At 32.2% G+C, this 27994-nt stretch overlaps 1 protein-coding gene across 3 annotated transcripts in view; it reads left to right on the forward strand.

Moving 5' to 3' along the window:
- Positions 1 to 27994, forward strand: part of LOC115232624 (ubiquitin carboxyl-terminal hydrolase 32) — a 166547-nt gene that overhangs the window by 64598 nt on the left and 73955 nt on the right. For all 3 annotated transcript variants that reach the window (XM_036500817.1, XM_029802624.2, XM_036500816.1), the window contains exons 2-3: positions 16391 to 16518; positions 18610 to 18715. In XM_036500817.1, the coding sequence (XP_036356710.1) occupies positions 16391 to 16518; positions 18610 to 18715 (234 nt within the window). The remainder of the gene's footprint in view (positions 1 to 16390; positions 16519 to 18609; positions 18716 to 27994) is intronic.

Raw genomic sequence — 27994 nt, forward strand, 5'->3', positions numbered from 1 at the left:
CCAGTTTCAATATTGAAAGTAGTGCATGCCCAAGCTGAGAAGTCACATGTTTATTCTTTTTTGTTTTTTATTTATAGACTACTCTTGTCAAAACAAGTTGCTCAAATTTGATTTTTATTAAAAATTGATTTTACTTGTGTATATAATACATACTCATTACTCAAATATTTTTTATTTGCCCTAGATATTGTTTGATTGCTTTTACCTATTGTCCATTGAAATTATGCACAATTTGCATATTACTTCTTAAATATGCAGTTGTTTATGACACGCTAAAACTTGTCTTGCTTGTTTAATGTGATATTGTGTGTTAGATGTTTTTTTTTATGGAACTCTAGTTTTTATAGATATGTGCTTACTAAAACAAAACAACTTAAAGATATCTTTATCTAACTTCTACTGTTGTAATTTTGATAAAGGAATATGCCAATAAAAATTTGGGGAAAAATAAAATTAAATAATTTAGTAATGATTGTTGTGTTTTAGAAGTTTAAAAAAATACTACAAGTCATAACTCATTTTGGCTGTGTTCTCAATATCAAATTATTAAATATTTATTAAATGTATACACAATTTAAGTTGTATGCATGTAATAAGAATAATTTAGAAGAAATACATCTTGAGTCAAATTTTCCTGTTTCAATATGTGATTTTTATGATCATATTGAACTTATTACTAATATATAATGTTCCCTCACATAACCCAGTCAGCCTGCTTAAAGCAGGCTTATTATTAAAAAGAAAACATTCCAGTTATGAACATTCCCCTCTTCTTTTCAAACATAGGCCTTTCGGCAATATTGTTGTCTTAGTTTTTCAATTTAAGTTTCTGTTAGGTATTTTTCTCTGTTATATTTTGTTAGGTAACTTGTGTAGCTTGTATGACTAAGGTTTGGATATATTTGTTTCACTAAATATTTTGGGAAGTATGCAATTTTTCTATTGAGCTTTCAAAACCGTTTTGGTTGTCTCTATGGCAGAGATCAATTTGACATTACTTTGTTTTCCTCCGTCTATTGAAATCTCATTGAAGGCATGCCCATTTAGGCACAGGTTTGACTGTGGAGACACAAGTGCAGCTATTTGGTAAGAAAATTGCTTCCCAACTGCATAGTTTGGTTCACTCCTACTGCTTGGTACCTTGGGCAAATGTTTTCTGCTATAGCCCCAGGCTGGCCAAAGCTTAATGAATGGATTTAGAAGGCAAAATTTGAAAGAAACCCATCTTGTTTGTGTGTGCATGTATGATTTTTCTTTAAGTTCTTTTTGAGAGAGTTCAAGCTGGTTGCCAACAAAGCAACAAGACTTTTTGAATTAAGAGAGTTTTCAGTGTTTGTAAATACATGGTTAAGTTGATGTGTTGATTGAACTGTCAATGCATACATCCAAGTGTGTACATCTATTCACGTAAGAATCTCATATGAAAAACTTTTGAAATGTCGTACAAATCTTCACTGTTCCACTAATAGATTGGATTTGGAGGATCCACATCACTTTCTTTTGCACTTATTTCATGAAACTGAGTATTTCTAGGTTTTTGTGCAAATTTGTTGGTACATAACCTAATGCACCTATGATGATTGGTACAAATGTGAATTCAGTCATATGTATGTATGTGTTAATTAATTAATTACTGTTTCTTTGCTTTGACTTTGTGGATAGCTGCAAGCAAATGCTACCATAATGCAAGTGATTTCATTTGCATCCAGTCTTCTGTGAAAAACATGTCTGATCATGGAGAAATATTACCTTATTTGAAAACAAGTGAGGGTTGGTGACAGGAAGGGGATCCAGTCATAAAAAGTCTACCTCAAGAAATTCCAGCTGACTCTTGCTGACATAGAAAAGTAGACGTTGAAATGATGTATGTAAGGAATCACCTATCCATTAGTTGATGTCAGTTTAAGCTTTTCCTTACTTCTCTTAAGATCTTTTTCTCTTTTTCCTCTAACCTTGATTACCAAGAGGATTCTTAAATATGATTCATGTGGATCTGTGCCCATGGCAGTTGAGCTTTTTTCATTTAGTATTTAACAGCATTTTCTGCTTTACATTCTCATATTGCCAACATATTTGTAGGTAAACATAAACAAGTTACCAACTTCTTTGTTAGTAATTTATCCTTTTTTTTTTATTTTGTTATGCTACCAATACTACTACATTCCAGTTGTTTACATTTTCTTGACAATATTTTGGCAATGCTTATATTTCTTCATCCATTCATTACAACCATTACAACATACATATAATACAATGCATTGCACTGAAATTGGAGTGTAACAAATGCAGTTCTTACTGTGAATAGCTAACTTTTTATTTCTTTTCTTTTTTCTTGACTGTCCATTCAAACACTATTTTTCTGCTTTTTTAGTATTGACCCAAATACTTGAATTTCCTTTTTCACTTGCCTCAACTTCAGTCCATTTGACTTGTTTTTATGACCACTCTGTGCTGTTCCCATTTGTGTGCCAATTGTTTTGCTGTCTTTTCTCTTTGCCTTTATTAACTATTGTGATATTACGATTGTTAGCTTTTCAATGGTATTTCTGCTTTATGGGAAGTTTACTCCATTTTCACTCTTTATATTGAAGCAACATGGGGAGAACTCACCTTCTTGCCTTTCTGCCTGGGTTAATAGAATACTTCAAAATATTTGTTTGGTTTACCTGAAATAGTTCCATTAATATAATTTTTATAATGGCTTTTCTTTCATATGAACAGTAGTTCATTGGATACATAAATGTTTTGGTATAACAAACAAGTTTATACAAGTTGTCATTAAAAGAGTTACATTAATGTCATATCAGGTTTGTAAATTTATTTATTGAAATTTTAATTTTGTTATACTTTTTATTGAAAGTCTGCATTATAGAAGTGGCAACTCCTAAAATTGAAATAAAATGATTGTTACAGTTGAATGTATGTACATATGGAGTATCTATCTGGTGAGAAGAGTGTCTCCCAAAGAGATTAGAAAATCCAGATTAGACATGGAACAGTGAAAAAACTGAAAAGTGTTTGTGTAAAGTATAATTGTGAAATTGTGTTAAATGACACATATTTCAATAGAGCTGTCAAAAAGAGCATAGTGAAGCAGACCTATGGTACTTTCCAACGCAAACCACTGAACAGTTTTGTGTTACAGCTAGACAAGAACTGTGAGATAAGGGACAAGCTTGGCAAGTGTGGAAGTGATGGAAGAGCAAAAAATAAAAGTTTGAGATTTAGTGAAATTTAGAAGACCCTGCACAAGGAAGATGAGAGATATGAAGTATTCTGAATGGCAGCATAGTGAGATGCAAAGTATTCTGATGGCAAGATAGAAAATTGAATCTACAATGATTCTTATTTCTAATAACAATGAAAAGAAAAAGGCATACAGGTATCATATAGAGGGCTTGTTGTACAAGTAATATGAATGTGCAACATTAGTGTGAATGTACAACTAAGTGCAAATGTGCTGAGAGAAAAGTCGGGTATAAGAGGAATCAGACGCTGTATACAAGAGAGAAACTACAGTGGTTTTGACATGCGATGCATATAAATGAAAGCAGCTGTATAAAGGATATGCCAACCATTTAAAGTAGATACTATCTGTGGAAAAGGGAGACAAAACATGGGATGAAGTAATGAGGACTGATCTCAAGACATTGGGCCTCACAGAGGAGAGGACAATGGACTGAGATGTCTGGTGATATGAGGTTCTTGAGAAGACCCACCCACCTCAGTGAAACTGAGTTCCAGAAGCACTGTGGGTTCTGCCGACATGTAACATTACCCTGCCCCAATAAACCAATCTACTCCTCTCGTTCCTCACATCTCTTCTTCATGCACTATATTTATCTCTTCCTCCCTGAGGCCCACTTTTGAAGCCCAATTCTGTCTTCATGTCCCTGCCAACTGAATTGTTGCCTCCTCCCCATACATCTGGGCTACATCAGTCACTGCATTATCCCCCTTCCCCACTTTTGAATTCACATGAACTCTTTATTCATGTACCTTACACATCCTTGTACCTTGAGAGTATACCCTGGCTCATCATCCCTCTCTCTTTCTCTCTCTCTCACGTAGGTAATTATGTATCTCCTTTGTAGCAAGACACCTATTTCTGTCACTCTATCATACTGTAACCTCTCATCACCTGGAACAAAGCCAACTCCATCAGTATCACTTTCCCTCTCAGTTGAGCGATCTTTGTCTTGCAAATAATTTGGTGACATCACTGGTGCCAGTGCCATGTAAAAAGCATCCTGTCCACTCTATAAAGTGGTTGGCATTGGGAAGGAATGGCGATAAGCTATTTTAAATGATTTGGTAAAAAGTTGCAGTTCACTAATAAGTTGACAGTAGTGTTGGATGTGGATTCAGTGTATATAGAGTAAATAACTGTGGAATAGGAGATTAGAAGTTCAAGGAGTTATTTCTTCCAATCTTTTACTTGTTCTAATCATCAGACTGTGCCCATGCTGGGGCACTACCTTGAAGAACATTTAGTCAATCAAATCAACCCTAGTACTTATATATTTTTGAAGCCTAGTACTTATTTTTATCAGATTTTATCGGTCTCTTTTGTCCACCTGCTAATTCATGGGGATATAAACACACCAACATTGGTTGTCAAGGGGTGGTGGGGTTAGACATGAACACACACTCACAAATGTATGAGCTTCCTTTAGGTTTTGTCTCCCAAATCTAAAGACACTTGTTGAGTGTGCCACACAAGGGAACTGAACTCAGAACCATGTGGTTGGCAAGCCAGCTTCTTACCACACAGCTACACTTGCAATGTTGATAGAAGTCTGACTTTTTGAAGATGATTGACTGTATGATGTATGTGTAAAAGATGCTGTGTAAAAATAAAACTAGGCTGATGAACTCTGAAGACTTGAGATGAATGGGGAGAGATGAATATAGCTTATTTGTGTAATGTCAATTTTATGAGAAAGACTAAGTGCAAGTTAGTTAAAAAAAAGTTGCTTGACACTATAAGCATTGACTAATATAAATAGGAGAAGCAACGGTATTGATATGAATAAACAATATATCCCATTTTTTAATGCAGAATTAGTGTATAAACTTACCATAGATGTCAATAATGACACTTGAAATTTATCTCTCTTACATTCTGATGATTGCATATTCATATTTTTTGATTTCAGTACAATGCAGTCACAAATATTGTACTGAGACATACCTGCTATCTGTGTGTGTGTGTGTGTGTGTGTGTATGAGTGCACACACACACATATATATATAATTCACACATGCATGGATAGACTTTTGTTGAGCTAGGCTACAATAAATGCTGAAGATGCATTGATCTGAAAGAATAACAAAGAAAGACAGCATGCCAAAAAACTGAGTAACAATGGCGTGAATCACCAGCATGGAATATGTGTGTGTGTGTGTGTTGTTTTTGGTTTGCAAGATTCTTTATGTGAATTCATGTGTTGGAGCATATTTTATTGCCTGGGGAGAGTCATTCTCTTTTAGTGCCTTATTACTTAACATACAGGTTGATTTCCACACATTTACATATTTATTTTTTAAAACTTTTTGTTGCGTCTTGCAACCGTTTCAATTGTCGTTGACTCTGTCCATTATCAGAGCTGTGTACTTTTTGTTTGTTTGTGTGCATCAGTGTACATGTGTATACATGTATGTTTGTATGTATATATATATGTATGTGTGCATGTGCTCTGTGTGTATGCACATATGTGTGTGTATGTGTACATTTGTATATATATATGTATTCTGCATATTCATGTGTTTGTGTATATACATCTGTCTCTTTGTGTGTGCATGTTTGAGTGTCTATGTGTATGGGTTTGTTTGACTATGTGTGTGCATCTTATGTATAGATAGGTGTCTCCATGTGTGTTCTTGTGTGTGTATATGTATATGATCATGTCTTTAGTTTTCATTTGTGTATGTATGTGTGTGTGTGCTTGTTTGTATTACCTATGTACCTGTCTATCCATCTGTTTACTTACATATCCATTTACCTATACACACACACACACGTCTACATAACAGCCTACTAACAACTCTACTTGTGTGTATATAAACTGTGGGTATAGAGGTGTGACTACCTTTTACGTATATTTCCTATCTAGTACTAGGGATGTTTCATTCATGAGAACATACTCCTGTATATATATATATGCATGTATTATTTAGGCATGATTGTGTGGTTAAGAAGCTTGCTTTCCAAGCATGTGATCTTGGGTTCATTTCCACTGCGCAGCACCTTGGACAAGTGCCTTCTACTATATCCCTCGGCTGACCAAAGCCTTATTAGTAAATTTGTAAATGAAAACTGAAAGACAAATGTATGTATACACATGCACACACTGTATACATACAGGGTATCTGCATGTATACATACATATGTATCTGCATGTGTGTTTGTATTTGTATTGTTTGTGGTTTGGCAGAAAGAGACTAAAAATAAGTACTAGAGTTGATTTATTTCTTCAACTAGATCCTTCAAGCCAATACCCCAGCATGGCTGGTGTCCAATGACTGAAACAAGTAAAACAGAAAAGATCATATATAAAGCTGACTCATCTTTTTCTTGAGCTCTAGAGTTTTGCATATTTTATTCTTCATATAATGCACCTTTGAATTACGTTCAGGAAGCTTGATTTATGATACTGAGTGTAGACATTATAATACTAGGGAATTATGGCAAGAGAGACTGAATGAAAATGCATGTCATTGAGAATTTGTAACATAGATTTGTTTTGTTGACATAAAAATAATACCTCAATTTATGTGTAAAATGTTAATAATCATATTTTTGTAATGTTAGTATATATCTAGTGCATGCTCAATGTATGCATTGGAATACACATACAGTAAAAATCATGATAATTATACTTAAGTTACTCACTATAAGCTGATACATTTGATAATGCACTAAAACACTTTACAATGTTTTATAAGAATAGATTAGATTGTTCAACATTTCGTAGTGTAAGCTGAAATTTATGAAATTATAAAGATTGAAGTTCATTAATGATAAAAGGTAAGACAAAGGAATGAATGTGTAAATGAAGTTTAAGTTTTGAAAATAGGACAATGCACTTATAACTAAAAATGAAAAAGAACAAATTAGACGCATGTTGGAAATTTCTGTTAATTAAATATTAAGAAAGAGATGAAACAAAATTAAGCTAATAGAATAAATAGCTAACGAAAGAAAAACACCACATAGCGCAAAAATATGTAATTGTTATTAGTGTGGCATATATATAAATACACACACACACACACATGCACACATATTTATCTATTTGTTTTGCAAGATTCCTGATGTGAATTCGTGTGTTGAAACCGACATTGTTATATTTTGAGATGATCTTGTTTTTTTTCATGCCAATTAAACACAACACATGCACTATATATTCATTCTTCACTTCAGCTTTATTGTTGTTTTTATAAAGGACACTAAAATAAGAACAATAATAAAGCTAAAGTGAAGAATGAATATGTAGTGTGTGTGTTGTGTTTATTTGGCATTAAAAAAAATGTCCATCCTGAAATATATATATATATATATATATATAGGATCGCGGTTTCGATTCCCAGACCGGGTGTTGTGAGTGTTTATTGAGCGAAAACACCTAAAGCTCCATGAGGCTCCGGCAGGGGGTGGTGGTGATCCCTGCCGTACTCTTCACCACAACTTTCTCTCTTTTTTCTGTTGGCCTGCTCGCTTAGCCGGTGGGGTGGCGTCGTTTCAAACGAAGGCTAAAACAATGCGAAGCGCATTGTGACCAGCGATGTGTAGCAACATCTGATGGCCTGGTTGGTCACGTGATATATATATATATATATATATATATGGTAAGACAACAAAAAAAAGAAAGAGCACTTTTCCAATGGCCGAATAACTGAAGAGATGGCAGCGTGGATTTCCACCTTGGCATCTGAAACTCGGAGTTTTATCATGGCTACCGAATAATTGTGAGATAGTGGTGGGGGATGTATAGCTTAATGGTTAGAGCATTCAGCTAGTATCTGAGGAGTATGGGTTCAAGTCTCATAGCTGCATTCTGGCAACTTTTTTCTGTCTTATAAAGGTAAATTCCCAATCTTTCTCTGCTGTCTTTAGTTTTACTGCATTTGAAATTGACCTTTTTGTCTGCACTATATATGTATATGTGTATATATATATATATATATATATATATATATATATATATATATATATATCATCATCAAACATCTGTTGTCCATGCTGGCATGGGTTGGACAGATTGACTAGGACTGGTAAGCTGGGGGCTACACCAGGCTCCAGTCTGATTTGGCATGGTTTCTATGGTTGGATGCCCTTCCTAACGATAACCACTTCAAGAGTGTAACGGGTGCTTTTACATGCTACTGGCATGGGTGCCAGTTTTATGACACCAGTATCTGCCACAACAATGATTTCTCTTTGCTTGATATATACATACTTATGGACTGTTGACGAATTTTTTCCTCCTTCCTTTTCTTTTGGACTTTCCTATGTCTCCTGTTTCCGAAGAAGCGCTATGCTCAAAATGTAAAACAACCACTCTTTCCTTCTTTGAGTGTCTTATTAATACTTTGCATGTATTATGTCCTTATGTTGTTGTTTTTTTCTCTGTGTTTTTTTTAATTAACTATTTACTGCATGTTCACACAGTCCCCTGTCCTTCTAAACTGGCTTTGGAGTACCTGATTCATGGATTTCTTTCTACTACCAGATTACTCACCTTATTCATTCAGAGTATGCTATTTCTGCACCTTACACACACACACACACACATATTTATATGTATATAAATATACATGTGTATCAAACATATACATGTGTATTGAAAAGTTTCCTGACTAGTTATGTTTAATAAAAAATAACTTATTTACCTAAGTTTCAACATCATCTCATTTGAAATAGTTACCTTATGCAGCAATACACAGGTCCCAGCATTCCTGTCACCTTTGGAATCCAGCATGGACGTTGTTTTCTGTAAGCGAATGAGGACCTTCTGCAATTTGTTCTGAATCTCAACAACAGGGTAAAATGGTGACTTTTGATTTGCGTTTTCATCTTGGGGAAGAGATGGAAGTCTGCAGGTGCTAAATCTGGTGAATAGGGTGGGTGTAGAAGCAGTGCCATGTTGTTTTTGGAAAGAAACTCGCAAGTGAGGAGAGCTTGGTGACAGGGTGCATTGATGTCATGAAGAATCCAATTCTTCATACTTCACAGATCCGGTACTTCAAAATGTCACAGTAGAACTTTTGATTGATTGTTTGGCCCTGGGGGATGAATTCTCAATGCCCTCTACCACAGATGTTGAGAAAAAAATGATGAGCATTCTCTTGAGCTGCAGCTCTGTTGTACATTCTTCAGTCATGGAGATGAAGGGCTCCTCTATTGTGATGATTGCTGCTTCATCTCAGGGTTGTACCCGTAGGACCACCTCATCACCAGTGATGATCCTCAATATGAAGGATGAGTTATCAGCGGCACACTGACAGATATCTTGACAGACTTCAACATAATGTTCTTTCTGTTCATTGGTCAATAGGCAGGGGGAAAACTTGGTGCAAGACTTGCCGCATGTTCTATTCAGACATTAGAATAGCCTGCATAGACCCAAACGACAAACCAACAACATCAGCAATGTCATTAATTCATCTTTTGATGATCTTCATGCATAAGCTGATGAATTTTCTTCACATTTCCAAGGGTGACACTCATTCAGGTCTTCTAGATTGCTCATCATTTTCCTGGGACGTTCTGCTTTTGAAGTGCCTGTGTCACTTAAAACATTGTGTATGACCCATTGCCTTATTGCAGTAAGCTTGTTGAAGCATGCTCAATGTCTCTACTGCAGACTTCCTAAGTTTAACACAAAATTTCATGTTGGCTCTTTGTTCCAACTGCCTGTCCATGACAAAATTGCAGACTATAGCATACAGTTGATCACAAAAAAAAAAGAAAATTCACAACTTGTGAAGTAAACACAATGATGTCACTCAGCACACTGCCTCATGAAGGTCACTGCTAGCTCTCACTGTGCACACAACTGTGTGCTGCCACCTGTTGCCACACTACAAAACTAGTCCAAAACTTTTTGATATCACCTTTGTATAGTTAGATAGATAGCTATTGAATCATATACATATATGAGCTGCTAATGTATGAACTTGGGATATAATAGATTTTATAATTAGTATATATATATATATATATATATATATATATATATATATATATATATATATATATATATAGAGCATTGAATTTATTTGCATTCATATGTTTCCTAGAGTTTTATCATCACATATATGTTGATAAAGAGACATTTTTTATTGCTTTACAGCTTCAAGGTCAAATTTATTCTTCATACTCATAATTTACCTAATTTGCATAGTTCAAATAATGTTATTTGAGCTGCAGAGATTGTAATTTTATTGAAGGATGTTTGAAAAGTAACATACAAAATGTAACAACGAAAATAACCGTACAATGAAGCAACAAATGATATGTTCTTTATTTTATGAATATTTACTTGATTACATTTCTTTCTTAACAGCATCTGCTCTTAATTTCTGTATTCTGATAATGTGAGGATTAAGATCTCATTAGCTAATTCACTCGTTTCTTCTATCTATCTGTTTAATTCTAGTGATACCTTCTTTCAGTGTTACTGTCATTTATAGTACACAATACTATATTATAACTTCACTCTAGCTTACATTTAAGGCTAGCTTTCAGTTGTCAATGCCTGTTACTATTTCTATAATAGCCTGTATTACTTTCTAATGTTTCAGTTGTGTACTATGTTTCTATTGTGTCCTCCTAATTTTTAGCCTACATGCTTATCGAAGTGTTTTTATATTCACTGCACTCAGCAGTAGCTGCAAAATAAAACTAATATGTAACTAATAAAACGACCACTGATATTTGTAGTTCAATAAGTACTCTATCACTGGTTGACATTAGGAAATGTATCAAACTGGAGAAGAGAGGATGTCAACCTAAATATCCAATCAATACATGCCAGCAAAAGAAAATGAATATTAAGCATGTATACTTTTTGTGTTTTTGATTTCAGGATGAATAAAAACATTAATTGGTGATAATAAAACCTTGCATATAGCTGAGAAATCATATTTAATAGAATATAACTCAAAACATTATCTATTCTTTTGCATATTGGGAATATTATTTTTTAAATTTACACTATCATTATTTGTGTGTGTGTGTGTGTGTGTCATCCACACACTCTCATTCCCTCCCATGACACACTGTCTGTATCCTCTCTTATGCTCACTTTCTTGTTCCTTGACAGTTTGCTCTAGCAATCCATTATGACCTTCTTATCTCCTTCAGTTATGTATCTCTTCTGCAGCAAGAAAGATGGACATGTCCCTCTGTTATACTTTAGCCTTTCAACACCTGATGTAAGGCCACCCTCCCCCAACTTCCTCTCTCAAATATTTCTTTTTAGTAGTGTGAGCTGTTTCCTTTTCCTCTGTTCTTTTATGCCTTGCAAGTTCCATGGCAACCTGTGAGAACCAATGCAGCACGGATTATGATTAAATAAATATAGAGTGATATCCACATGTGTCTAATATTGCTGTGAAATTAGGCTTTGTGAGGGCTTGTTTAGCATATCAGATGTAGATCAAACCAGCCAACTTTTTTCCTGTTCTTACACTTTAAATAACAAATAGTGAAGTACTAAAATAATTTCCTTCCTTTTTAAAAAAAAAAAAAAATTTATTTTCTTAGACTTGAGGTGGCTCTTTCAAGAATGAATATGCTTGCATATATATATATATATATATATATATATATATAATCTTAAACATAAACAGATATAGCTGCGTGTTTAAGAAATTTACTTTGTGGCCAGATGGTTTTGGGTTCAGTTCCACTGCTTGGCATCTTGAGCAAGTGTCTTTTACTACAGCCCTAGGCCAACCAATACCTTGTGTGTAGATGGAAACTATATGAAACCTTATATGTGTGTGTCCTTCCATCACTTGACAACTGTTACTGGTGTGTTTCCATCCCCGTAACCTTGTGGTTCTTCAAAAAGAAACTGATATATAATTATCAAGCATAAAAATAAGTAATAGGATTGATTTGTTTGACTGAACCTTTCAAGGCAGTGCCCCAGCTTGGCTTCAATCCAATGACTGAAACAAATAAAAGATAAAAGATATGAACTAGATATTATTCTAGTTTAAAATCTCATGGCTACCTCTTACCTTTCTAACACTTGTGTAACTACTGAGCACACCAGATTCTTAAAACTTTGCCAGCAACCACTTTTATTGAAATTTTATTACCAAAATATTATTATGCACAATGGAATATTCAATTAAAGTTTTATTCCATAGTTTTGATGCACATATTTAAATCATGTAACAGAGCATTTTGTTTTTTAGACCATTTTGTTTTTTACTTCCACCTCTTCTACTTCTTTTGATTGCCTGTTATAAAAAAAAAGGTACAATCACTTGTGGTGGAAGCACTCCATCGGTTACGACGATGAGGGTTCCGGTTGATCCGATCAACGGAACAGCCTGCTCGTGAAATTAACATGTAAGTGGCTGAGCACTCCACAGACACGTGTACCCTTAACGTAGTTCTTGGTGATATTCAGCATGACACAGAGAGTGACAAGGCCGGCCCTTTGAAATACAGGTACAACAGAAACAGGAAGTAAGAGTGAGAGAAAGTTGTGGTGAAAGAGTACAGCAGGGATCACCACCATCCCTGCCGGAGCCTCGTGGAGCTTTTGATGCTTTCGCTCAATAAACACTCACAACGCCCGGTCTGGGAATCAAAACCGCGATCCTACGACCGCGAGTCCGCTGCCCTAACCACTGGGCCATTGCGCCTCCACAAACAATCACTTGTATAAATGCATATAAACCCATAGGTTTATGAAGAGCTGCAAATGAATGCTGAAAATAATAGGGAAAGCATTATTTTTTTGCTTTTTTCTTTAACTGTATTCACTGTATATACCTATAAGTAGCTGACACATTTTTAATGGTTCATGAAGAACATTTTCAAAAATTTATTTTGTGTGCAAATATTTGCATAAACTAACTGGTCACAAATGCTATTAGAGATGATTTATTTATTCCCAAAATTGACATTGTTTTAAGATTTAAGCTGTCATATGGCTGAAACCTTGATTTTTATCAATATAAGATTTTAATTTCCATTAGCATATATTATAAATTGCTTCAATTTTGTGAAATTTGTGAAACATCATCACTTTCATTTTGCCATTTTCTTCATTTGTTGATTAATTTCATCAACGTCTTGATAGTCTGTTTCTTTGTATGGATACTGTTAGGCTAAGTTACTTCATGATCTGCTAATTCTTTACAAAAATGTTTCAATCAATCCTAAACATTTGCATTATCTTTCATTGAAACAAACTTTTCTCCAATGTTAGTTATTTCTCAATTTCATTTTGTTGGGGAATGTCTTTGTATGATTAACACAATATGGCAAAATATGTTTTTAAACAGCTCTCAAGTTGCTTGTCACATTTTCCTATAGTTCATGAATATTTTCACTTACGTCTTTTAAGTGAATTGTTCTCAAAACTTTACCATTGAAATTGCATTTTCTCTCATTGTAACTAAAAGTAGAAATTACTTCCTGACTATAAAAGAGATATCATATTTGTTGGGTAAAATATTGCTTTCATTTTCTTCACACAAGTCACTAAGTGCAATATCATGACCAGGGATATTCTCTCAAATAAATAACTCTTTGAAAGTAAGACTGTTTTTCCTGCAGAATAGGTCAAAAGCTAATATTCAAAATGAGATCACTCATAGCTTACGGGAACACCAACATACCATTAGAGATTGTTGGTTATATCCTTTAAGAGTCTTGAGGTTCTGTGTAATACACATAGGTTTTTTTGTTGTATTTATATATGATCTTTATGGTGATAATATAGGTCCACAGTGTCCAGTTCTTTAAACATCTGTTATAATAGAATATTTTGATTCATCAATGTTATCCAAGTGATACACCATATAACTGCCCCATACATCAAACTTGTTACCTTGAGTAGACTTTGCTGCACACAAACATACAAAAGGTATGTAAAATCATAACATCATTAGTATAGCAATATCGTGGTCTGAGTTTATGATGTGCAGATTTTTGTTACTATTAAAAATAGACTCTAAGACTTTCATTAAAAACAATAATTTGGTACAATAATGGAACTAGTAAAGATTGTTTGCCAACATAACATGACAGTCCCGGTTTAGGATGAATATTGCTGTAATTTAGCCCCAGGAGACATTGTCTCAAGCTGGTTATGACACAATCTGTGTCCTTACAGCAACATTCATCCTAAACCGGGACTGCTATGTTATGTTGGCAAACAATCTTTACTTTAAAGTACTGCTGTGAGATTTAAAAATAGTAATTTTCTAATATATATAGACCAGTGACTAGTTGTCACTTTGAAAACTATATATTTTGAACGGGAATTTGGCAGCACCACCTCTATCCGAACAATTATTCTGTGCTGATGAAGGGAAATAACCCGGAAATCGCGATACATGGATATTGTTTTGAGCTGAGTGGGGGTGCTAGATTCCCTTGTTCAAAAATATAAGGATGCAGATCATGTCGTATAGCTTGCTGGAGACGATGTCTCCTGGGGCTAAATTACGGCAACATTCGTCCTAAACTAGGACTGCCATGTTATGTTGGCAGACAATCTTTTTTACATAGTTCTGTTGCTGAATATCTCACGTTGTGAGATTTAAAAATAGTAATTTTCTAATAACGGATCTGTTCATTGTTAATATATTCTGGCAGATTCAAGCATGAACATGCTCAATGTTGTTATATTTCATCTTTGAAGAACATCTCCCTTTAGAGAATGTGTGTTCATAACACATGATTCATTGGCATAAGGGGACTTTGAAACATTGATGTGTTATGACCTCAATGTATGTCTATTCAGTCAAAGCTATCCCAAATCAGTGAATCTAAACGATAGTATTGACTGTAGTTTATAGTATTTAAGTCATCTAAGCAATACAAGAAGATATTCATAGTAGAAATACAGAGTGCATAGGATATTAATGTGTATTAATTATTTAGTGCCAATATTAAGTCAATAAGGTGGTGAGCTGGCAAAATCACTTGCACACTGGCAAAATGTTTGTCCAAGGTCGACTTTGCCTTTCATCTTTCTTGGGTTAATAAAAGAAGTACCAGTTGAGCAGGGGTGGGGATGTAATTGACTAGCACCCCACTCCTCAAATTTCAGGTTTTGTGTTTATAGTAAAAAGGAATATTAAAAGCTAATGGAAATATTAGTTAACACAACAGTTAAGTTACCATCAGTATTTCCTTTCATGAAGAAAATGAATTTTGAAAGTTTTCCTTTCTAGAATAGGCCCTTCTTTCAATTACTCATCTCTCTCTTTTGTGATGTTTTGCTCTGCATGTACATCCTGTACTATTATATTTCTGTTTGACTTTGGAATCTGAAAAGAAAAAAAAAAAAGAAGAAAAAAACTGAAATTAGCAGTAAAAGTTTCTTCAGTTCTTGTTGAAATTTCATTTTCTGCCCTTTCTGTTTTAATTGCAAACAGAAAATGTGCTAATTTGGTGATGATACTGATTCTATTGCTTGTTTGCATACCTAGTACAGCCTTACTTTTTTTACTTATAGTCATCTATTTTTTTTATGTATATACTGCCTCTTCATACATATGTATCACTCTATTTTTCTTTGTAGTCACCATGGTTATGTATTTTAATAACTTCCCATTTATTGTCTAGTCAATACTTCCCTCTTATCAGTAGGACTTTTCTCATCAGTCTTTTTTTATCCAGAGGTTAGATTACATATTGTATTTTGGTGGAAGACTTGCTAATAGCACAATATTTATCAAGATATAAAGACAGGTTTCTTATTGCACCATAAAAAATATATCGCTCTATGGAAACCCTATTGTATAATTGCTAAATTTCAATTCATATTGGAAGAAAATGATAGATTTGCAGTTGGCAAAGCCTGTGAAGTTACCTTATTGGTGATGTATTGTTATAACTTTGAATAATCTGGAGTCAAGAAATCTTGAAGAATGCAGTAATAATAGTGACCAGCTTAGAGGTACACCATTTGATGGTGATGGCTGGAACTGCCTGAGATAGTTGTGATAGCTTGAAAGTGGAATTTACTCTTAAGGAAGATATTTTCTTAATACATTTAATAAAGAATGAGTAGAGTATATAATTTAATTACTTACCTTAATCTTTTTTAAGTATATGTTGATTATGTGATAAAATTAGAAACATCATTGCTTCTTGTTATATAGATTTTTGTTTCTTTTTTTACAGTGACTGAAGCTGAAATGAAGCGTTTAAAAAATGCTTTTAAGCGCACTTCAAACTTAAATGGATTAATGACTGAAGGCCTATTTATTAGAGAAGTTCTCTGGGAAGGAGTTCCCCCCAAATTTGCTCAGGTAAAAATTGTATTTTATAGTTTCATTCTGTGTCATTAAACTGTTTTATCTGATCTTATATCTGGCTATATTAGTCTTTTTTTGTTTTCAATGTTATCAGGTTAATTTTCTGAGGTCAATGAATGTAGTTTAGTACTGATATATATATATATATATAAACAAAAAAATGGTAATATATAAAAATAGATTCTAAAAATATATCATTAATGGGTTTATAAGAATTAAAAAAAAATTTTTGACCTCTTGGTTTCAGCAATGATGTAACAGTCACTGAATATCTTCTAACAGGAAATTGCAGGTTTAAATGCATTGCAGTCCATTATAAGTACAAAATTGGGTACCTATAAGTTATTGGTGTTTATGCAAATTACTGTCCCACCCACCCCAAAAAAACAAGTAAAAAACTGATTTTGTACTTAAGATATTTTACTATCAACCTTTTTAATTTGGAAGTTTGAAGTTGTATTTTGGTGTATAAAAATAGGTGCTAAATATTGTTAATAAATGAAGATATTGTGTGCTAAAACTATATGCTTGTTTTTCAATTATAGGATAAGCATTGATTGCCTAAGTGTCTACAATCTTTTAATAAGATTTTGATTTTGGGAGCTATTTTTTTAAATTTTGTTTTTGCTATAAAACATATTAAAAAAATATTTACTTCCACAATAGATTTAATGGGTAAAGTAGGTGTTGATGTAAATATATAAAAATATTTCATTGCTAATCTTGAGGTTCAAAAAATTAAAATCTCAAATTAGCACCAGCTGAATGTTATATTTAGCAGACAATAGTAAAGTTAATTTTTTTTGTTTACCATTTTAGTTGCTGAGAGTACTAGAAGTACAAATATAAAAAATAATAATAGAATTGAGGATAGTAGATCTTGATATGTATATAGAGGAGATCGTTTGAGAAGCGGATGTATTGTGTGAGTTTTTATTGAAAGCAGCTAAGTGTTTCATTTTAAGTTTGTTAGGGTGTACTGGTTTGTCTGATCCCCGTGAGTAGAATGGAAGAGGAGAATTCTCATCAATGAAAGCAATGCATGTTAAGTGGGATTTGATATCAATGATGGACTGGGATTTGAAGGAAAGATGTGTAAATAATTGTATCCTTGGCATTAAAAAGTTTGGATTAGGAATAACTAAATCATTGACAAAGAGTGGGAAAAGTGTCATAGGGATTGACAGATTCATATAATGTATGATAAAACAGTAGACCCTGTGGAAACTAGGGATGTTCTGAGTTAACAAAAACTAACGAGATAGTTCAGTGGAATAAATCTTATGCTTGAAGGAAGAAAAGTTCAGTGTTTTGAACAGAATCCTTCTTTGATGAAAGAAGAAATGTCAAATGCTGCTCAAGGATAAATAAATTAGGTTGATGTAATAAAGAAGGAAGGGAAAGGGGGAGCGAGACAATAAGTCTTAATGGAGTGAGAGGCGACTGACAATAAGAAAAGGAAGGCAAGCAGATTTGAAAAGCACTTTGGGGAGAGGAGGTCATGTTTATTTGTGTGTGTGTACACAAACAACTTTTATAGTGTTTCTATGTCATTACCTCCCCATCACAAGATATTTCTAATCTGTTGTCCTTCTTTTCATTTTCTCCTTGCTCTAGTTGGCTCTGATTGTTCCATTCTCTCTACTAACACGTTACCTCTCCACACACACCTCTCTCTCTCTCTCTCTCTCTCTCTCTCTCTCATTTTCACTCTTCAGCATCAACTAACATATCTCACTGAGGAAGGATTTATGTCACTGAATTATAATTTTTTGATTTGGGTTACACAAAATGCCATATTGTTTTATGTAGTTTTAATATGGTGGTTCTAATATCAGTGAAGATATTCAAGTTTAATCCACAGGGGGTTTGGCCATGAGATTCACAGGCAACAGTATAAATTTGATGAATGAAAGTGGATAATGAAGAGAAATGATATGGGTATATCTATCCTCAGTGACAATGAAAGATGTTTTAGTGTCATTAAAAGTTGTTATACAATGGGCAAGGAGGGAGAGTCTACTTTGTTTGACATCAATAGATTATCTTGTATCTTTTTATGAGTTTTATTTTTTTAAATTTCAGTTGATATATCGAGCATTTGGTGGCACTCCTAAAGGACTCTCTTTTAAAGATTTACTATGTGGTTTGGTGATCTTAACACGGGGGATGCGGGAAGAGAAAATAAAATGTAAGTACTCTTTAAAATCCTAAATAGAGAATTACATTTTAAAAGATATATATATGCTTTGAGGATATTCTTTTCTTTTCTTCCCAGATTGTGTTTTGCACTTTCTATTGAACTTGCATGTTTTTGTTATTGACATGACTGAAAATAAAATACCCAGTTTTTGCTATATAAACTTATCCAATAAATTCATCATTGACACAACTCAATTTGTAATTGACTTTTTGAAGTATTTTTTGTCTTTTCCAGGCAAAAACAATTTTAAGTTATGTAAAATTGCTATAAGATATTGTCATTTAAAATAAAATAAAATTAGATAATATTTATATTTCTTACTGAATTTTCTTTTCAATTTTTAAAACATTATTCATCATAATAATTATCATTGCATTGAATATTTGCACTTGCATCCTTTAGATCAGCTTGTGATTTGTCTCAGTATGGTATCTAATTGTACATTTTAATATAGCAGCATAGATATGAGAGATAAATACCAACTATAGGATGTGGAAAGAGAGAATACTAGAAAAGAATAACTATGTGTGCATGATTACAAAAATAATTGCAGATTTTAATCATCAGCTTCTAAGCAATATATCTCAACTCAGTATAAATTTTATTAATTGAAACAATAATCATTAAAACCTACACATTCCTGCCAACAAGAAAACAATCTCTTTATTTTGGTAGCAAAATTCAGGAATCCTGGCACTTTGAGTTGCTATTTGGTTGTTGAAAGCCTTCTTATGGAGGGAATTGAGATGCTCGAAAAAGTGATAGTCTGGAGACTAAACTGGGTAAAGTGGAGTTTCATAGCCCAGTTAGTTCAATTTCTCTAGTCATTTGTGAAATCTGGTTGGATGTTGTCAAGGAGAAGAATTGGTACTTTTTGATTGACCAAAGCTATAATTTGAGCATTGCAGATTTTGGTGCATTTTGTTGATTCTTGACAGTTGTCTTATATTGTGATGTTTTCACCAGGATTCAAGTACTTGTTGAGGTTATATCTACAGATTTTCTATAGAAATTATTGTCAGCACTAATTTTGTTATGACATTTCATATCTGAGATGCCAGATGTAAACAAACAATGAAGTGGAAGATGAAAAATCAGTAATGGACAAATATGACATATTTCAAGTGATGTAAGAGCACTGCTAACACAGTAAAACACAGTATTGACATATAAAAATGTTTAATATATCTTGCTGGATATTATGGTTGCATAACAAAATACTGTGTCCCTATAAGTCATTAATACTGAAGCAATACTATTGTTTGATTCCACTTGCCAACCACCAAACAATGGTGACTGTAAGCTTTTGATGCAATTTCAATTTGGGAGAGTGTTTTAGTACCTAGTTCAGTTATTGCCTAACACACCATTGATTGTCATACAGAATTCACTTTTGAGACATGTTACAGTGTGATAAAGAATGGATTGTTTTTGTTGTGCAAAAGCAGGATTCATGGCAACAATTTATATTTTTCCCTCAGGTCGACAAATGAGTATTTTTTATTTCCAGTGTGATGTAAATGTCAAACAATTGTTGAATGATCAACATTTAGTTCTTCTCTTCTGTAGTCTCAGAAGTTCTTTTGTATTGGTTCCTTTCAATAATGCCCATTAATTGGTTGTCAATGCAGAAGTTTGCTGCCAATTCATCTTCAAGGTTCTTCATCACTATGAAATTTTTGGAACCAATGTTAAGTTGTATATTCATTGATTATCCCCAGGCCAAATACTTAATTGACATTATGAGCAGTTTACAACCTGTATATTAAAATTACTCAAATTTTAATGTGAGAGCAAATCCATTCGCATAAAACAACAGATCAAAATCTGCACTTCAAAGTTATATATAACATGAACATAGTTAAATGAAGGCTTGTTCTGAAATGACTATCAAAGTTTAAAATAATAAAAGCTTGCAATATTTTTACACTAATTTATTCATAGACTAAACATAAAAGTTACAATTAAAGTTAAAGTAGCATGTGAAAATTAATAAGCCAAGCCATCATTATGTGGCCATTATTTGGCCCATGGTTAGCCTTGATTGAAGAAATCTCTAATCAACTGAAATCTAGTCACAACCAACCTATCTTTGTTTAAGTCATAATGTATCTAGGATTACATTTTTCAATGCAGCCTTTCAATTTTAAGACAGTGTGGTGTATTTTGAAGGAGAATTGACTGCTATTTCTGGCAAATTGAACAACTGTAGAGATGCCTCATCTGTAGGCTTGTCCACTATTGTGTTTATAGAGCAGTTATATAAATGTAGACAAACCCTAAAAATGTTTCAGATATAATATCATGAAATAAACATATAGTTACATTAATGTAAGGATATGGACATTAAGTGATTGAAGGAATAATAATCTGAAGAATAATTGTTATACATAATTTGTGTACATGTATTATTATTTTTTCTGTTGTCTTTGCCTGGCTCTAAGGCCATATTCTGCTCATTTTGTTTTTTTGTCCCTTGTGTGTTCACTAACAGTCTCATTTCGAATTACTTTTATCCATTTTCATATGTCCATTTCCATATTCCTTTTTCATTCTTGTTTGTTTGTCTCATTTTGTTTTGTTATGCTTTGGTTGCTTTCCAAGCAAGTTTTCTTGCTGGTTGCCTCCAGGGTGGAAGCAGTGTTATTGATAATGGCATAAAATTGTGCTCGACCCCCTGGCTAATAACTGATAAGTTGGTATTTGTTCTCCGTTCATCTGTGCGTTCAGTGTTTTTCAGCTTGACCTTGTGTATTTGTTTATTACTATACGTGTTTGACCTCTGAATATATATATAGTTTATTTCTCATAAAATATTTTACACAATATCATTAAAGCTGATTGTATATTGGAGTTAGTGTCCCTATATTAAATATACTAAAGAGTAGTTCATTCTTAGTTTCACAATAAACAATACAGTGCTAGTGAAGTTTGTTTTGTATATTTCTGACAGGATCTTTTTTTCTTTTTAAGTTCACTAACCCATGAAATTTCCATGTCGATTTTTAAAACCACAAATTTTGTAAATTTTCTGAATATTTTGTACAGAAATTGTGAATAATCATATTTTTTGCTCTTTACAAAGAAATCGAATCTTTAGTATATTTTGTTTGAATAATCATTTTGCCATTGATTTCTTACACAGCTACTAAATACTTATTGATTTATAAAGCTATTAAAGATGTTCATTAGTGAATCTAAGACTATGTAATCATTCTCGCATTTCAATTTTAAAAAAGAAAAAATTCCAGCACAATTTTAGTTTTTCTTTCATTATGATTTCTTTTTGTTTTCACCAAGTGTGCAAATTTGAGCAAAATTATTTTATTTTTATTCTTTTAGTATTTTAATTTGATTTTGTGATCTTTGGAAAGATGGTGTGTAACATAGAAATAAAATAATTTAGGAAGATTTTGAAAAGTGCTGTCTTGTTATAATATCTTTCATCTCAGTGATAAATTTTAATATCTGGTTTCTAATTTTAGTTACTATTGCAGATTTCAAAATATTAGTAAATTTCATCATTTCAAAATGTTCTTTTTTTTTGACATTCTTTAACCCTTTCGTTCGTTACCAACCCGGCTGAAACCAGCTCTGGCTCTGCAGTACAAATGTCTTGTTTTCATAAGTTTTGAATTAAAATCTTCCACCAAACCTTAGTCACAATTTATGTTCCTAGCACTAGCTGAATGATAACTAAGTTATTTTACTAAATTCTTTGTTATATTTAAAGTAATTGAAACCAACACAGAGCATCTCAAAATAAATATAGTAACGAAAGGGTTAATGAGTATGACAGTTCTGCTGTACTGCTTATCTCCAATCCTCTTGTGAGGTCTATAATAATCTGATCTCATGTCTTCAGTTACATTGCATGGGCAAAATCTGATGCTTTTTCTTCCTGCACTCACCAATCCACATCATTTACTCATACTAATAATCTCTCTAATAAATTGGCTAATATCTTAAATGCTTAGGTGCTGCCTCAGCTCACTTATTCCCTCTGTTTTATGGAATTTAACATTATCCATCTAACAAATTATACTTGATTCATTTCTCTCAAGGCTTCACAGATCTGCATTTACTGCTTATGTCTATCTACTATGGTGCTTAGTATTTCTTACATATGCTTTATGCTTTATAAAATCTGCTTTTTCCACAGAAAAATGAAACCAGTTTCTCAGAGGCCAACAATCATTTAAACTGCTTTTGTTTATCTCTTACTCTAGCTATTCTACTTTTAGTCAGTGACCTCCAGCACTAATTAGGTCACCTTGTAAACATAAATTGTCTATTTCTAAACTGCTGTTTGAGCAAGTTCATTTCAGTAATGAAGTCACCTAGAATATTATTTCGAATATTTCTTTGAAATTTAGAAAAAATTTATGCAATATCTATGTTTATTTTAAAGGATTCAATTAAAACTATAAGAGTTATCTTTTTCCTTTTTCTGGAAAAATTATGCCAAAAGCATGTAGAATTTTTAGTATATGTATTTAAATAATTTCCATATGATCTGAAAGGAATTTTTAAACTTTGTAAACAAATTCTAATAAATTACCACCATTGAAGTGGTAACTGCCAGAAAGAGTGAAGCAATATATTTACTTTGTCCAATTATGCACATCCTATGTTAGATCCAGGAGAATAGACATAATATATATATTTTTTAAAAATTAGGCTTTAATCATAATTTTTCAGCTTTGTTTTCATGTAGCAGGAGTTTGATACCACTGGTCAATTGTGAGAAAGAGTTACATATAAAACTTATTTGAATATTAATTTTAAAATCCTTTTTTTCTTTGAGCTTCTACTTCAAATTTTTCTCTGATAGCTGCTGGAATAGGATAAGTTTTGCAGTTACAATTGTTTCTCTAACTGGATTCTCATTTTGCTATATGCTCAACTTCAACTGTAACAAAAAAAAAAAAAAAAAAAAAGAGAACAAACTTATAATTAGACAAACTGAGGCAAGTAGACCCTTGAGCCTTAGCTTCAAACATGTCTTGAATTCAATACAATAATTGTTGAAAGGCTTGATCTCATTATCATACTCATCTACAGTAGACCAATTCTATCATGTATAAAGCAATGATTATATCTCCTATTAATAGGACTAAGAAATGTTTTTGTGTATTTGACTTTGACAGAATGAAAACTATATTAAAATGTTAAGAATATTAATTTGCAAAGTTTGTTTTTCCAGTAATTAAAAATTTGTTGAGAATTGCATAGATTTGATATTTTAGGTTGTAGATTCTCTTCCTTGTCCCTTGGAAACATTTCTACTTAGATGAAAACTTAAATTCTGATGATTAGTAATATGCCTTAGCTTCTGAGGAATATATATTCAGTGTCATATATATATAGTATATCTGTATATCATATTCACAATACAATGTTAAAAGATCATGTATTAGCATTATCACACTAATTGGTTGTGTTGGAACACTATTTTGATAACACTTTTTTTTTTCTGCAAAACATTTGTAATATTCATGAGACATTTCTTTCAAAACAAATTTAGTGTCCACAACATTTTACAATGATTGCAGCCAGCAACAATAGATAAGATATTGAATTTTTCCTTTATGAACGATAACTAAAGTCACAAGACAAAACAACTACTTCCATAAAAGTAAGAATTATTGATAAAGTAGTAAGCTTTAAAGATAAAACCAGTCATTGTGAAGGAAGAGCTTATTTGGAGATTGTTTTTTTTTTATTACTTCTAAAGTTTTTTTTCTTCCTTTTTCCCCCTCAAATTATATCTAAAAAAAAAATTCTTTGGCTACCATCCCATAAATTATATGATTTAGATATTTAGGAATATTACTATATTGAGCATTCTTAAAACTACTGCTTATATTCTTGGCTAATTTAATCTATATGTTCATTCGTTGGCTCCTATACAAATAAATAAATAAATGAACTTCAAAGTTTGGCAAAGAGTTAAAATTTAAGATTATTGAACTATTACCTATCTGATTAAGAGTAAATGCCATTTCTTATCAATGTAAGCAAAAGAATAAATTTAGTCAGATTTGACCTTGATAATGTTATATTTTAGCTTTTTTACATCATAACTTTTAAAAATCTATTAAATATTTTATCCTCTTAGATGTTTCAATATTTCTGTGTTAGACTTACTCTAGAGTAAGCTTAGTAATCAGTTACTTGAAATTTAAGTGGATTGATAAATATAACTCATTGTTACTTAGCATCAAAGAAATTAGTTTTATAACCTAGCTGATAATTTCTGATAATTGCCTTGGCAGTGCTTTCTTGAAAAAATTATTCAATACAAAGTATCCATACTGAATAAATAATTGTTCTCAGTTGCTAATTTTACTAAAATATTGATTAAAAGAATTATTTTTTAGTATATTTCAATAAAGAGGTTTTGATTAATTGAGGTGTGGAGAATAAGTTGTGCAATTTTCATACCTTCCAAGAGAACATTAGTGGCTTAATAAGAATGATGGCTACAAAGAAAACATAAAATTAGGTCACAAATTCAACTCTATATTGTTACCTTAAGATCTTTCATCTTCACCTTTATTGTACATTATGATATGTCATACTTAGAACAGATCATTGCATATGTCTCATCATTGAATGGTTATTGATAAGCATTATTTCCTTATGATTTTTGATTCTCACCCAGTATTTAAGGATTTGTCCTCTCATAAATTATGTTAAAAAAAAAAGGAAAAAACCTTCAAACTTTAAGTTGCTTACAAGAATAACACTTCTTAAATTCAAATTTCATTTATTTATTATTTTTTTGTTTTCTGTTTTGCAGTCACATTTGTCCAACCTTGTGTGGGTGGGATGGTATATTATTGGTATCATTATTATAATTGTTTTTACAGCTGGATACTATATCATTAACCACTCCCTCTTGAAATAAGAGTGGATTCTGTTGTTTTGTTCAGTCAGCTAATTGCAGCAAGGAGAGTTAATGAAAGGTGGTAGACATAATCAGTGATTCGCTTTAACACTATTACAAGGCCATTACATGCCTTTTGATATAGTCCCCTATGTTACAAACATCCAAAAAGAAAATGTTAAGAGGCAAGCCATTAACCTTCTGATTCAGCCATTATTTTTGTCTAATACTTTATTTTGGAACATAACACAATATGTAAAAGCTAATCAATGGCCATTTGGTCAGTAGTCCAGCTCTTGTGAAATTAGCATTGAATCATTTTGTTCATATTCCATTGCATAAGATCAGCCATGTTCAACTAAGAACATCATCCTCTTGTACATGTATTATGGAAGTGAAATGGATAAATTATTAACTTATCAGCTCTTGGTTTGTGAGCTCAGATCTTGTATTTTGCAATGAAAACCTTTTGTGCCTCAGTTTACTTAGTTGTTGAAAATATATTCCAGAACTTAAGAAAAACTTTCCCACAATAGCCTATCACCTTGTACAAGTGGACAATTGACTTTCAAATTCTTAATGTATCCAGCACTAGTGTTAAGTACCATCCCTATGGATACCTATGTTTCAAGAAGGATTAACTATATCCTATTAACATATTTTGCCTATAATTATGTGATTATTTACTTTTCTCTGGCTGCCACTTAGAATATACCTATTTGATAGAAATAGGCAATTCATATTTCTGTCAGATATATTCCATTTTAGATAGCTTCTGTTTTTATGTCATGGTTCTTTAAATTTAATTTAATCTATATTAATTTTTCCTATCATTGGTTGGATGATTTCAATTCAAGTATTTAGATTTGTTTAGCAGAAATTTTTCTGGATCAATATTTTTTCTTATGTAAACAAAGAATGGTTTAGTAGAGAGGATGCGAATCAATGAGTTTTTATTGTAATTTATTGGTAACATTTTTCTTTGAAAGAACATGACATTTTTTTGTGCTATTCATAGAATTAACACCAGAAGAAGAAGAAAACATGGGACTTTTAGCATGGTTTATTGCTAATGTCTTACAGCTTTTACAAAGTAATGAAAAATGTCTAATAACGTTTATGTATCTGTTGAATTATTTTTAGATATGTTCATTACCAATTTATGTAACACTTGTATTATTGCATGCATTATAACCTTTCAGTTACAGGCACCAACAATTCTGAATTGAATGTATTCTCTATAAAGCCTTGTTATTGAAATCAAAAACAGTAATAGTTTAGTTCTAGTTTCAGTGTATAACCTTCAGTGATATAAGATCATAAGATTGATCTATCAACATCTTACATTTCCTAATTATCTGACTGCTCTCTTTTCATTAAGTATTTTTATAGATTTGAAAAAAAATCTTATTAATCAATTAGGGTTTTAAATTGTTTTTATTTTTTATTTCATAAGAATTTAACTTATTTAGGAAACTAATTCAGCCATTTTGTTTTGGTTACCGATACAAAGTAAAACCAATTTATAAACTGTTATTTTGTCAAACCAATAGCTCAACATTTGGACAAATCTGCCAAATTGATTGAATGCTGTACCGTTTATTTTTATATTTTCTACATTTTGTATATTGAATATTAAATCCATTTTGTGCCATGAATAGTTATTGATTACAAAATAACAGTATCTCTTTATGTGTATAAACAAAATTGTTTTAAATGATATCAAACAACTTGAGAGAAAAAAACTCAATAAAGGTGGGAAATAAATCAAGGCAAATTTATGGTGCACTTCCTTTGATTTTCTGCAGATCGCCATGAAAAATTAATTACTCAAAATACAATCTATGAACAGTTAAACTACTTCTACTGCAAACAACAGCAATAGCTTCAACAATCAGTATTGCTATGGTTATTATTATTTCTGATCTGCAACTTCATTTTATTAATGTATTTCCAGTTTATTGACTTTTATGTTTTTCCTCCATACTCTTGGACATAATTAATATTAATGATGTCACAGAAGTTAAATGAAGGCTCAATCAAACTGCAGAAAATTTATGAGGAACTGATAGAATTGATAATGTTGTTGTCTTTGTTGGTTAAAATTCCATAATTTAAACAAATTTCTTGAAGTAAGAAACTTATGGGAAATATTTATAAATTTATTTTCATGATTAATTTGTAACTACATATCAAAAAAGATCTTTTTTCATGACTAAAGGAAATTTAACTCATGAACCACAAACACTTTTGTTGCACTTTTGATAGGAACAGAGTTCAACTGCTATAGGACTGTAAGTATAGCTGTATGGTTAAGAAGTTTATTTTAAAATCACATGGTTCCAGTTATATTTTTAGAGAGTCTAATATCAAAT

The sequence above is a fragment of the Octopus sinensis genome, linkage group LG1 (genome assembly GCF_006345805.1).
Source record: "Octopus sinensis linkage group LG1, ASM634580v1, whole genome shotgun sequence".
NCBI classification, from domain to species: domain Eukaryota; kingdom Metazoa; phylum Mollusca; class Cephalopoda; order Octopoda; family Octopodidae; genus Octopus; species Octopus sinensis.